Source organism: Crinia signifera, chromosome 9, assembly GCF_055691185.1.
Source record: "Crinia signifera chromosome 9, ASM5569118v1, whole genome shotgun sequence".
NCBI classification, from domain to species: domain Eukaryota; kingdom Metazoa; phylum Chordata; class Amphibia; order Anura; family Myobatrachidae; genus Crinia; species Crinia signifera.
Window position 1 is genome coordinate 115469074 of NC_139225.1, and position 14233 is coordinate 115483306.

Below are 14233 nucleotides of genomic sequence, written 5' to 3' on the forward strand. Positions count from 1 at the left end.
TGGTCATAGTGGACCCGGGTTATTATGTCTCTTGGCGGCTGATCCATGGCAGGGACTGCTCTCAGCGCTCTATGGGCTCTGTCCAGTGTTAGCTGTTCATCACTACATTCTGGTAGAATGTGCTGGAGAAAACCCTTTAAGTAGCCAGGCAGATTTTGGTTGTCAATTGTCTCTGGGACATTTCTAATACGTAAATTTTGCCTTCTGGACCTGTTTTCAAGGTCTTCTATTTGGTCCTTAAGTGAAGTTATTTCTGATTTCATTTCAGAAACATCCTGAAAAAGGCCTTGCTGAAATCTGCATATTTCATCTGACTTTTGCTCAATAAAATCAATTCTAGTCCCTAGAGATGACAGTTCATTTTTCAACTCTGAGACGGCCGCCTTTAATTCTGTTTTAAATGATATAGTGATTTTTTGTATAAGCGAGTCATATGGATCAGCTTCTACCAATTGGGATGACTCAGAGCGTGACATTGAGCTTGAAGGGCTCAGTGCCGGCCCAGGTGACGCTGGTTGTTGGGCTGCTTGCTTATTATTATTTTTTTAGCTAAAAAAAGCCGATTGCTCTTGTGTAGCGGCCTTACGGTTTTTACCCGACATCTTAACTCTTTTAAATCTGTCGCCCCTCTTTCTGTAATCCTTATCCTTTTCCCTCCTCCTGCCCTCTCTCTCTCTCTCTCTTCTAGCTGAACTCTCTCACTTCTCCTCTTTTCTCATCTTGCTTTTTGGAGGAAAGATTTCAGTCCCATTCTACTCCCTCCTTCCAGCCTTACATGCTGGTATCACCACAGCTTTATTATTCAGGCTATGCTGCTGCATAGGTACTATCAGAGAGACAATGTACAAGGTTGCCAGTTAAACTGGGGCATATGTTTGTGTGCCAAGCAGACCTGTTCAGCCTTTATGCTCTGTAATGAGCACCCTTTGTTGTTATAAGGGATGGACTCAGGGTTTAGGCACTACACCAGTCCAGTGACCAGCCCAGTTCCATTCTCTTATGTCCTTTTTCTTGTCTCCCCCACACACATACAGGGATTAGTTTAGCTTGACCACAGCCTAACCGCAGTGTCAGCTCTGTACCTTACAGTCTGTGTCTCTCTCCTCCTGTCTGATCGTACTTTGGGACCCTCTGCAGGGAATGGGTCTTATCCTTTTGTTCAGGTAAACCCTCCGACAGGTGTAGATGCTCCCTCTAAGGGCTTCTGCCAGACGCGAGTAGGGTCTCTGGGCTTCTCCCTTAGCGTGGCTCTGCGAACCCCCTCACAGCGCCTGGTTTGTTGGCGATTCTCTTAAAAATTCCTTTTCTCCTCTGCCTCAACCCGCAGTGCCGGCCACTCCGTGCACCCGGTTCCGAGGAGAGGTAAGGTGGCTGAGAGGTCGGAGCTATAGACCCAGCTCCCGCTCCTGTCCACCGGCTTCCAGCGGCTGCCCGTCCGTCCGTCAACCCGCCTCTTCGCGCCACCAATTCCCGCCTCAACCCGCAGTGACCGGACAAGCCGGGCACCCGGCTCCGAGGTACAGGGGCTGGTGGAACGCTACTGGGGACTGGGTTCAGGCTTCCCGGTACGCGGATCGTGCACGAGACACCGCTACGAGCGTCCGTGCGGCTTCCACATCCGGCCACTCCCCCCCATTCACCGCAAAAAGACATTTGTATTAATGTCCAGCTATGAATGAGGCTGACCTTCTCAATTAATACTGTTGGTATGATAAGTACTTATTGTGTGGCCACACACTGAATTGAAATGTTCACCCTTTTTGCAGTGTGCTTTGAGCTGTTGGATATTTGCTGGAAAGTCCCGGCTGTGTCGAGAGAAAGAAGCTTATCTTCTCCTGTTTGAAAGCCTGCTTTAGCGGTGGTAGAATTCACTGGTAGTCAGTGACGGAGTCACCGTCCTGACCGCAGCGGGACTCGGAACGAAGTCATTCATTTTATTCCAGCCAATATTGCGTCATTCATTTTATTCCAGCCAATATTGTGTTATTTCCACCATTCCAAATTGTTGTGATTTATTATATTCAGCAGCGCAATACACCTTTTTTCCTCTCTCTTAGTGGTTCTTTCTATATCGTGTGAGTCTAGGCGGACTCATCAAGGTGTCTGCTGCAGCTGATTATATATAGATTAAACTACGCTACCAAGTGCCAGGCATTGTAGCCCGGAGAGGTTCTGTATAGGCCCACTCCGGACTATAAATCCACTTGTTCCTCAGTTCACATGCAGCGGTGTAGCTAGGTGCCATGGTGCCCGGAGCAAGGGCATATTCCCCCCCCCCCCCTTGTAATGAATTGGGGACGTGGCTAACATGTGTTGGCATTTGAAAAGAAAAAAACTTAAAAAATAAGACACTATATAAGACATTGTAACGGAATCTGCTGCGCTATATAAGACACTGTAATGGAATCTGCTGCACTATGTAAGACACTGTAACGGAATCTGCTGCGCTATATAAGACACTGTAACGGAATCTGCTGCGCTATATAAGACACTGTAACGGAATCTGCTGCGCTATATAAGACACTGTAACGGAATCTGCTGCGCTATATATGACACTGTAACGGAATCTGCTGCGCTATATAAGACACTGTAAGGGAATCTGCTGCGCTATATAAGACACTGTAACGGAATCTGCTGCGCTATATAAGACGCTGTAGACACTGTAACAGAACCTGCTGCGCTATATAAGACGCTGTAACGGAACCTGCTGCGCTAAATAAGACGCTGTAACGGAATCTGCTGCGCTATATAAGACACTGTAACTGAATCTGCTGCGCTATATAAGACACTGTAACGGAATCTGCTGCGCTATATAAGACGCTGTAACGGAATCTGCTGCGCTATATAAGACACTGTAACGGAATCTGCTGCGCTATATAAGACGCTGTAACGGAATATGCTGCGCTATATAAGACACTGTAACGGAATCTGCTGCGCTATATAAGACACTGTAACGGAATCTATATAAGATGCTGACAGCTGTAAATAAATATATATGCAGATAAAGAATAAAGACATATACAGCACAGCAGGGCCGGGGCGGCAGCAGAAGCCAGAGATATTCACACACACCCCCCCCCCCCCACCCCACCCCAAGTTTATTACTATGTTTAATATTAACATTAATTAGCTGTATAAATAAATAAAATAACAATTCACCTTGAATTACAGGGCGGCACGGGCGGCAGCAGAAATCCTTGTCCTCCTCCAGGCTACAGCCAGCGCTTGGGATGGCTGATAATAACGCTGCTGTAGCCACGGAGGAGGGAGTGAGTCAGGTGACTCTGGGAGGAGTCTTTAGTTCTGCTACTATGCTGCGCTGCCCGGAAGCCGGACCGAGCAGCAGCAGCAATTTAGAGAAGAGAGAAGATTGTCCGCCCGCGGCCCGGCCACACCATCAGTGACACTTGGCGGCAGGGACCGGGCGAGAATGGCAGGACGGAGGCAGACGCCGGCGCCGGGTAGGGCAGACGCCGGGTAGGGCAGACGCCGGCGCCGGGTAGGGCAGGGCAGACGCCGGCGCGCGCTGCCCGTTATTATACTTAACTTGTGCAGGGAAGGGATAATTTGTGGAGGGGGGGCGGGCCGGTGGCGCCATTCCACCAATCTGCGCCCGGAGCATGAGCTCCGGTGGCTCCGCCCTCCCTACGCCTCTATTCACATGGCAAAAGTACATAGATTATGGATTTTGTCCGTAATTATCAGACATTAGGACTTGCGAACATTTCGCTACGACCGGAGTGCTGCGCATGAGACACGGAACATAAAGATACTAAACATGTACAGAAACAGTCTTGTATTATAGATTAAACTATGTGCTGTGAGCTAAACCTACAGTAGGAGCAAGTTTCATCTTTGCTCCTTTGGGCGGGGCTAGCCATGGCTAGCCATGGCTAATCTATTGTTCTCAACTGCAATACAATACGTATTGCAGCTGAGAACAAAAGAATAGCCATGGCTAGCCATGGCCAAAGGAGCAAAGATGAAACTTGCTCCTACTGTACATTTAACTATATTTTATTTCATGTAAGTGTGGAATATGAATTTATGTGTATTAGTATGGCGGCGCTTAAGGTTCGCTTCGCTACACAGAACTTGGTTATTATACTTTATTTGCGCAACTCTGCGAACCAAAATGGCGGCCATACCATTCTAAAATGGCGTGTATGTAATTCGACTTTAACACTAGAAAGGCCCTCCTCCCCCCGCTATTGTCACTACAATGCAAAAGAGAGGAGGTGTATGACCGGGAGTTAGAGTATCAGAGAGGTAGGGAGTAAGAAAGAGGGGCACAAGAGAGTGTCAGGGAGAGAAAGAGGGAGAGACATTTAGAAAGTGTGGGTGGTCAACGAGAGAGAGAGTGTGTGAGAGGGGGACAGTCAGTGTCAGAGGGAGATCGAGAACGTCTTAGTGAGAGGGTGCGAGCATGAAAGGCACTACTTGACTACAGTACAGGATGGGGTGGCATAGACAGACAGATGGAGCATTATATGGGTACATAGACAGATGGATGGCCAGAGCAGATCGCAAGGGTTTTAACCCTTGCGATCCCGATCCGATCCCGATGCGCGTTCACGTATCGGAAGCCAGAAAGTCTTGGCTGCCTTGTCTATATAGTGCAGATCTGAACTATATAGTCAAGATTGGATGCAAATCGGATGTGCCTTAGGGGCCCATACACGGTCCGTTAAACGGATCCATTTGGGTCTTAATTAGCACGCTTCGCATCGGATCGCATGCCTAGTGCATGCGGTGTGCATGCAATGCGATCCGATGCGAAGTTTAGCTAGTACAAAAAGTATGTGCAGCACATACTTTTTGTACCGTACTATGTGATGCGCGGGAGCGCGCATCGCATAGTACAAAACGGACGGTCCAGGAACGGACCGTCTATGGGCACCTTTAAGATCCTATCCATGATCCTATCTGATCGGATTGTGGATAGGATCTTAAGGCACATCTGACCGTGTGTACACACCATAAGTCTGGAGACATCTTTAGTAGATTGCCAGCATGAAATATTTTCTGTTCTTCTTCCAGTACGATTCCCACCTCCGAACATAACTCATATGAGTATGACTTCAACACGGAGTTTATATCTGCAATGGAAAGTTTTACTAAATTGTGCATCAGTGGAATTTGAGGTACTAGTGAAAACAACCAGTAAAACGGAAGAAAGATATAAGGTAAGTTTAAAAGTTACTATGTAAATCATTATTTCAATTGACCAGTAGACTAAAGGCAGTGGTCTTCAAGGAGTTCCTTCCAGGTTAGAATATGAGCTGATCATGTGATGCTCACATCCAATCCCGACACTCAAATAAACTCTACTGTTGAGGATCCCTGGGTCCAGTGATGAAACTATCAGCAGTAGAGATGGGCAAAAGGGTCACTAAAAATAGCTGGGATCAAGTGCTCAGATCAGGATCTTTTAGACGGGTCATCAACTCACTTTAAAAAAAAAAGGGGTAATTTGATAATAACGAAGCATAATTTGTTTTACAATCATTTATTGCCATAAACGGTAAAATCAACATTTATTTTTTACTTTTTTTTTTTTTTTGAGCTGAACAATTAAGAACATACATGACCGAGTAAAACACTGATCGATGGCTGGGTGCAGAATCACCATCGATGGCAACCATCGATGGTATCTGCTGCACCGATTGCCATCCCTAGCAGCAGCAGCCTTGTTATTCTTTCTTTAACTTGCAGTCGCAGCACTGTACTCAGGGCCTTATTCTAGTTCACTCTTTCTGACAAAATCCTTCTTAGATGGACAAAACCATGTGCACTGCAGGTGGGGCAGATGTTACAGAATTAGATTTGGGGCAGAATTAGATTTGGGTGGGGTTTTACTTCAAAGTGAGATCTATATTGCAGTGTAAAAATAAAGCAGTCAGTATTTATCTTGCACAGAAACAAAATAACTCACCCAAATCGAATTCTCTCTGCACATTTTACAGCTACCCCCCTGCAGTGCACATGGTTTTGTCCATCTAAGAAGGATTTTGTCAGAAAGAGTGAACGAGAATAATGCCTTCAGTCTCCAGAGTTAGTACATCTCAGCTGCCACAGGTGGCAGAGCTGAGTTCAGGCAAATGCATTGTAATGAAAAACGAAACTGAAAGTAAAAGAATGACGGTTCACCTTTTATGGGATCCGTGCCTGTCCTCTCTCAAATTAGCTAAATTCTGCCTACCTTTCACAGGTTTCGCTATGTGGTGGTGGACACAGTTGGGGTTCTTATTGTCCACATATTTTATGATTGACAGCCAATAGCACTGGTTTTGCCTACAATTTTGACCACAAATAATTTAATTTGACTCTGGTCCACAATCCCGAGGCACCCCTGCAAGTGACTCGCAGCACTCCAGGGTGCCTAGGCACACACTGACTTAAGGCTTAATTGTGATGCTATGTATTGATTATCGTTTATTGGCTATTACAGTATCTGGGGGCGGGGGGGTTGCTATTATAGTTTGAGTAAGCCAACTTGAGGTTATTCTGGTTCACTCGCAAAGGCAAATTCCTTCTCAAATGGACAAAATCATGTGCACTGCGGGTGGGGCAGATGTAACTTGTGCAGAGAGAATTAGATTTGGGTGTGGTTTTACTTCAAAGTGAGATCTATATTGCAGTGTAAATATAAAACAGTCAGTATTTTCCCTGCACAGAAACAAAATAACTCACCCAAATCTAATTCTTTCTGCACATGTTACAATCTGCCCCACCTGCAGTGCACATGGTTATGTCCATTTGAGAAGAAATTTTCCTATGCGCGTGAACCAGAATAAGGGCCTTCGTTTCTGTTCTGCTGGTCATTCAGGGCCTGATTCAGACGCGCTAGGCAGCAAACAAAATTCAGTCAGGAATGTCTCTTTTATTTGCCACAGAGATGTCTGAATTCAGGGTGGGCACTGACGTCACGTGAAGTCAGTCGCCCATTCCAGCAGGCTCTGACACGCCTGCATTCGAATGAGGACAATTTTTGTGGGCACTCCCAGGAAACGTTGGCCGCTCCCATTCAGCAGCCCACTGCCCACCCCTCTTTATGCAAATGCCTCAGTGAGTGAGATACTTGCTAAAGGCGTTCGCATTACGGGTCTGCATATCCGTATTTTCAGTGATACGCATGCTCATTCCAGCAACATCAGTCCCCGGACTGATTTACCGACCCAACCTGAATCACCCTATTTGTATCCAACCAATCCGCTTCTGTCATTTTATAGACTGTTATGTTAAAATGACATAAACTCATTTGTCACGCTCTCCATGATCTGCTAGATATAGAAATTGAGAGGTTCTATTGTGTTCTAGTAAATTTCCTAATTCCGTTTTTTACATAAAGGTTGAAGGAAACTGTTCCAAAGAAATACCGAATATACTTCCTGAAGTCACGTATAGAATCAAAGTACGTGCGAGGCTTAAAAAATCTTTGAAAATGAGGTCCGTTCATCACTACTGGAGCGACTGGAGCGAGGAGATTAAGTACCCAGGTAAAGTCATGAGAATATGTATAAACTTGTTTATGAGATTTTATTATAAGGGTGTACTGTATGTTCATATTTGTGATTTATTACATCAGTGTAATGAAGTTTGATGAGTATATGTTATGCTGTATATAAGGAAGGAAGCCGGCTCACCCCGCTGTCAGTGCGGGGTGACAGCCCCGGGCTTCAGCCCTGGACGGGTGAAGCCTTGAGGGGGGACCCCTTTATTGGGGTGTCCCCACTCTCCCAGGTACCCCATCCAAGGCTGACCAGCCTCGGTGCTCATGATACGGCCGGGGGACCTTATGTAAAAAGTGTCCCCCATCTGTGGCATGACACTGCGGGCTGTTGGAGGCCGGTGCTGGTTTCAAAATACGGGGGACCCACAGATTTTTTGTCCCCCGTATTTTTGGAACCAGGACCAGCCCAAGAGTCCTTGGGCTGGTTTCAGAAATACGGGGGACCCCTAAACTTTTTGTCCCCCATATTTTTGGAACTAGGTCCGGCTCAATGAGCCCGGGGCTGGTTATGCACAGGAGGGGGGACCTCACGCCATTTTTTTTCCTATTTTTTAACACAAAATTGCACATTTCTTCAAATTCACACATTTTCAGGAGTAAAAATCACATATTTTCATGACTAAAAACCGCACATTATCGCACTTTATCGCCGCAAATTCGCATCTCATTACATATGGGAATTTGCTGCAAAAAATGCGATTTTAAAATGTGCGATATGGTGCGATTTAGGAAAGTGTGATAAAATCGCACCCTATTACATTTCGCCCAGAGAGTGATAAACAGCCAGCCAATCAGCTCCTGTCTGACATTTTTCAAACACCGTCTGTAACATGGCAGGTAGGAGCTGATTGGCTGGCTACTTATCACTGTTCATTTTATCACTTTTGAAGTTTAGGGCATCTGGCCCAGTAAATGCATATTATTCTATATACTGACTACCTGTGTAATGTGTAGATGTGTGTAAGAGGCAGCTACATATTACTCAGATAGTAGCGGTGTACTAGGATTACACTAATTGTAGTAATGGTAAGTCACATTCCTGACCTGTTTTTTTCTTATAACTTTCTAGAAAATGGCAATGATACAAATATATCTACCATTTTGCTAATTGCAATTCCACTTATAGTAGCTGTTGCTGCAATCATTCTACTTATCTTCCTGAAAAGGTAAATACTTTATTCTCGTTATTCCAAGTTTATTTTAGTTATAATCACTGATGACCTATTAGTAGGTGTTAGTAATCTATTGGTAATGTGTCTTTTATGTATGGGAGTCGCAAAGTTACTAATATCAGCAAGGAAAAGGGTTAGTTAGCCACTTTACCATTTCAGTATTCTATATACAAAATGAATAAGCATTGCAACATCATTGTGCAGGAACAGCGCAAGTTCTGGTATGTGTCAGGCGATGGTATTAAGTATGTTCTATAAAAAGGTCTTTGGAACATGGGGAAATATAACTAGATAAGAATGATGCTGCTGCTGATAATAACAATTGATGCAGGGGTGGAGAAAAAGTAGCAGTGGTTTGGACCAAAGCTGGAGGATAGGGGGGGGGGGTTTTCCTGCCTTCCAGCTTTGGTCCAAACCACTGCTGCATTTTCTCCACCCCTGCGTCGATCATCATCATCGTCTTCATTCATCATCATCATCTTATTTAGGAGGTTATTTGGGTCGGCTGGCAAAGTACATTTGGGGCCAAATGTAATAGGGTGAGATTTTCAGAAAGTGAGAGATTTTGGGAGAGTTTTCCCGTTTTTTAAAGCAGCAATTAATTACACTGCAAAACCAGGCTGATTTTGCCATGTTATTGATTGCTGCTTTAAAAAACAGGGGAAAACTCTCCCAAAATCTCTCACTTTCTGAAACTCTCACCCTATTACATTTGGCCCTTGGTTTGCTAAAGGACAAAATCATATGCACTGCAGGGGGGGCGGATGTAACATGTGCAAGAGAGTTAGATTTGGGGGAGTTATTTATTTCTGTGCAGAGTAAATACTGGCTGCTTTATTTTTACACTGCAATATAGATATCAGTTTGACATACACAACTCTCCCAAATCTAACTCTCTTGACATATTTCATCTGCCCCACCTGCAGTACAGATGGTTTTGTCCATTAAAAAAACAAATTTACTTTGCGAGACAACCTGAATAATCCCCCCCCCCCCAATGTGCTTTGCGAGACAACCTGAATCCCTCCCTCAATCCCAAATTCCAAGTAATCTCTAAAATATACCGAATTCCTAAAATTGGTGTAAAACTTGGATTGTTTCTCTGCAGTTCTTCCTACCCCAATTGCTACAATCGCACAGATATCTGCATAACGAAATCATTGTGGAAATGCTGATGCGTTCCTCTCCTCTCCTGTTTCCCATAGATTACAGATTTGTGCTTGTCCTTTAATTCCTGACCCTGGAAAGAGTTTATCAAGTGATTTGCAGGTATGTATTAATCTCATAAAACACCTGGAAAATAATTGAAACACATACAAATGTGATTTGTGTGTAACATGTTTTATTTCCATTGTTAAAGTGTTTTCTCAGCTATATTACTTACCAGTAGGGGATGCCAATCCCGGGATCAGGATAGGTGGGATCATTTTTCACCAGGATTTGAATCCCAAGATTGAAGGCTCCAATCCCGGGATTACGGGATCGAAATGCGCATGCGCATTTGATCCCTTTTCTCCCGTGTAGCGCTGAGCGGGCCTGGGAGAAGGTGGGTAAATGTGAGTCCGGGCAGACGCGGCGGCATTGGAACACTGTGTGGTTGCGCAGCGTGACCTCTAAGATCACGCTGCCCTGCCTGGCAACAAGATTGTGTGGCTGCGCAGTAAGCTGCTCAAAACATGCTGTTTTGAGTGGCTTGCCCAGTGTGTATGGACCTTAAGGGTCAACTGTGGGCTAGGTGCTTAAAACTGGCACAGCAACAGAGAGGCTTCCTGCAGTACTGCAGTGGGAAAAGCAATGCCACCACCAATGCTGAGATACATAGTCTCTCTCTCTCTAGGGGCGGGATGTATTAATATACATCGCGCCCCTCGCCGCGATGCTACTGCATATGTACTAACATATGCGGCTAGCATCGGGGTGTGGTGACTGAGCCCCCCCCGCCATACCTGTAATGTGGTGTGCGGGGGTCTCCGTCACATCCCGGCTGCTGTCAGCATCCCCCGGCGCCTCCTCCTCCCCCTGCAGCCGGATGTGCTCCCGGCTGTGACACCTGCTGGGGGAGGAGATCGATGGAGGACGGGAGGGGGGTTGCGCGGATGGCGGGCAGCGATAGAAGCCCATAGGCTTCTATAGGGTATCTCCACCCAGAGGTGGCGATACCCTGCCCGGCGGAGACGGGGCGGACGGGGCGGACGGTAATGGTACAAAGGAAAATGCGGTAAAACCCCCGTATTACCACATTTTCCCTTTAGTACATCCCGCCTTTGGTCACAGTTCCTTCCTCCTTTTATTCCTCAATAAACTGTATGCCTTCCCCAAACTGCTCCTCCCAGTGACGTCCCTGGCCAGCGCATGCATAGAGTACATCAACTATTCACTAGAGAAAGGGACTGGGGTAAATCCTAGACAATCTCTACATTAGGCTCCCGCCACAGATTTTCCTGCAGAGCTTTTGTGAATTTTACACACCTTTCACCTTACCAGTTGTTCATGCAGTTTTCTGTTCATGGCTCAGTTGCTGTTGTTCCTCGACGGTTCCACTTTCTAATACTATCACTTACAGTGGCATCAATTGCCCTTTGCATAAGATAACTTTTTCACAAGCCTTTCTTTTACAGTACACAATATTTCCTTAGACTAAAGTTTAATGTAGTATTGGGTACAGGGGAGCCGAGAGAGGGGGGGAGCAGGTACTAATTACCCGGGCCCAGGCTTGCTGAAGGGGCCCCGCAGGGGCCCTGGTTCGACCCCTTCCTTCCCCCTCTGTCCCTCCCGGGTATCACCAGTAGCACACACTTCTACAGCATGTGCTGTTCTGACAGCAGGCTCAGCATGAGTGTCTCACTGACAGCGTGAGAGGTCATGCTGAGCCTGCTGTCAGCACAGCACATGCTGTAGGTGTGTGCTGCGTCTGAGATTACAGTTTTTAGAGTTTGCTTTTACCCACCTCTAAACATTTTGGGGGTGTGGCCTAAGTGTGGGAGGTGCCCACACCACACACACTTAGGCCACACCCCCAAAATTTTACCAGGGCCCGGCATTCCTCTCGGCTGCCCTGATTGGGTATGAGTACAGCACTCTGTCCCTTATATGTGGAGCCTTCATTTGTGATGATGACTTGTACGCAGCAAGTAAATTAATCAATAATTGACACGTCTCCTCACTTATTTAAACAATATTCCTACAAAGGATCATCGCAAATTAAGGCTCTACATATATATGGGACAGAGAACTTTACTCATACCGTATACGATTATCCATAACACGGGGTGGTCACCCGTTTCTTGGTAAAGCAGCAGCTAGTCCGACCACACTTGTCTTAGCGCACAGATAATCCCCATTTACCAGTAAAGTTTAATGTAGTAACTTTTTGAATTTTTTTCCATATATTGTATTTGTCTCCTCACAGGAATGGTTTAAAACCGAGAGATTGAATTTACACAACAAGCCAGAGGATGTGGAGGTCTACACGGTGTCTCTTATGGAAAACCCATCACCTTCTTCACAAACCAGCTGAGGGACTTGTGTAACAATAGCCTGGGATGTACAGGTTGTGCGGGAATTCTGGCAAGTTTGTCCTTGTTTTTAAATTGGCAATCGTGTATTGGTAAAACCAGGTTGGTTTTGCCTTTAAAATTATTGCCACTTTAAAAATACAGGCACACTCGCCAGAATTCCTGCACAACCTGCACATCTCAGGGTAGTATTACATCAGCTGACAAAGCTTTTTTTTGATCAGAGAAGAGCAATATTTTCCTTGACATTGCAACTTTATTTGGAACAAAAAATGTTGCTCCTCAGGGGGAATTACCTGCGAAAGCTGAAAATGCGTTAAGGTGCATACTTACGGTGCGATATGAGCTACCGATTTTGACTACATACTGTAGTCAAAATCGGTAAAAAAACTTAGCACATATATTGCCATGGGGGTAATTCAGAATTGAATGCTTCTCTGCTAAATTGCAGAGCCCTGCAATCATAGTCACCAGAGTGAAAACCCGCCCTGTGCAAGGCTGCAAATGGCTTGTGAAAATCACGCCGCTCGGCGCCTAGCTGCAAATCCATTCCCAACTCTGTCACCATCGAATGACTTTTCCAGCCTGTGCGTAACCCAGAACCTACTCTTCCTGTGTGACAGAAACAGACTGATAAAGTCCAGAGCGGGCATCTCCCTGAAAACACCTGGGCACACCTGCCGTTTTCCTGAAACTGTTGGTTACCACCGACAAACTCCGGCTTCCTGCCAATGAACTTGCGAATGGATAGTGATTAGAAACTTTGTTAGTTTTGTCTCTTTTTGGCCTCAGGACAGGCATTGGCGGTTTCAGGACTCTGAGGAGGGTAAGGGAAAGAGTACATAACCAAAATGTCACCATGTGTATGAACCTTTACTATCGATCGGTCTGTTTCTGTGTCCCCTCTGCTTTTTCATTACGGGTGACATTCTATGGGATGAGATGTGTGTTTTTTGGCGAATATTAGTAAAAAAAATGGCGACCGCATTTTTCCTTGAAATCGCATATTTAATAGGATGCGCTAAGGGAGGGATATCGCATATTATGTGCGATAACTCATGCGGACTGAAAGTGTGGGAAAAAAATCGCATTTTTATCGCATCCAGATGTTTTCGTACAGAAAACTATATAAAACGCTTATTTAATGGGATGCGTTTTCGTAAATCGCACTTTTAAGGTGTCTAATAATCGCACTTTTTTCAGACCAGGTTCTGTTGGGCGATTTGTCCCAGAACTCACTTTGGTCAAGTGCACAAATGGTTAATTTCAACACAGGTGCCCTCAATTTCACTCATAAACACCCCTACATATACCCCAACATCATTAAGGACACCCGTGAGGGTTTGAGACATGGAGATTTTGCAGAGTGGTTTGGAGTTGCTGATTTGTGATGTGGCCCATTTGGAGGAGCTGCGCAGGAGGGAGGAAGCTGCGCACCAGATCCAGGTAGCCCCCCGACTACTGCGTACCCCACGTATGTATCGTGCTCGGCTGTACCTGGACTCCCTCTCAGATCAACAGGTTGAGGGGATGTTTAGGCTGAACCGCAATAACCTGTTGGACTTATATGAGCAGGTGAGAGAGATGATTTGGACCCTTTCGGGAGAGGCAACTATGCAGTGTCTGGGCTGCAGAAATTAATGTGTACCCTCTACTATTTGGCCACAGGCTCCACTCAGTCTGTGACCTCATGGTCCTTGGGGGTATCACAGCCCACTTTCTCTAAGCATTTTACTCAAGTGTTACTTGCTTTAAAGAAGTTGTGGCGCACATACATCAGATTCCCACGTTCTGAGTTGGAGTGGCAGGACCACAAGGTGGCTTTCTATAGACTCTCAGCATTCCCTCACGTGCTGGGAGCTATAGACTGCACACACATTGGGATTAGGGCACCGCACGTGCGGGGATACGTCTATGTCAATCGGCATGGGCGGCACTCTTTGAACATACAGGTGGTATGTGATGCTCATCTCAAAATCCTAAGTGTAGTAGCAGGCTTCCCTGGGAACTGCCATGACGCCTATATTCTGAGG

At 45.7% G+C, this 14233-nt stretch overlaps 1 protein-coding gene across 1 annotated transcript in view; it reads left to right on the plus strand.

Moving 5' to 3' along the window:
- Positions 1-14233, plus strand: part of LOC146035864 (interleukin-13 receptor subunit alpha-1-like) — a 96785-nt gene that overhangs the window by 81587 nt on the left and 965 nt on the right. Inside the window, exons 7-11 of the mRNA XM_083159551.1 lie at positions 5041-5186; positions 7352-7499; positions 8583-8679; positions 9891-9954; positions 12095-14233. The exon at positions 12095-14233 is cut by the window's right edge and continues 965 nt beyond it. Of these exons, the coding sequence (XP_083015677.1) occupies positions 5041-5186; positions 7352-7499; positions 8583-8679; positions 9891-9954; positions 12095-12202 (563 nt within the window). The 3' untranslated portion in view covers positions 12203-14233. The remainder of the gene's footprint in view (positions 1-5040; positions 5187-7351; positions 7500-8582; positions 8680-9890; positions 9955-12094) is intronic.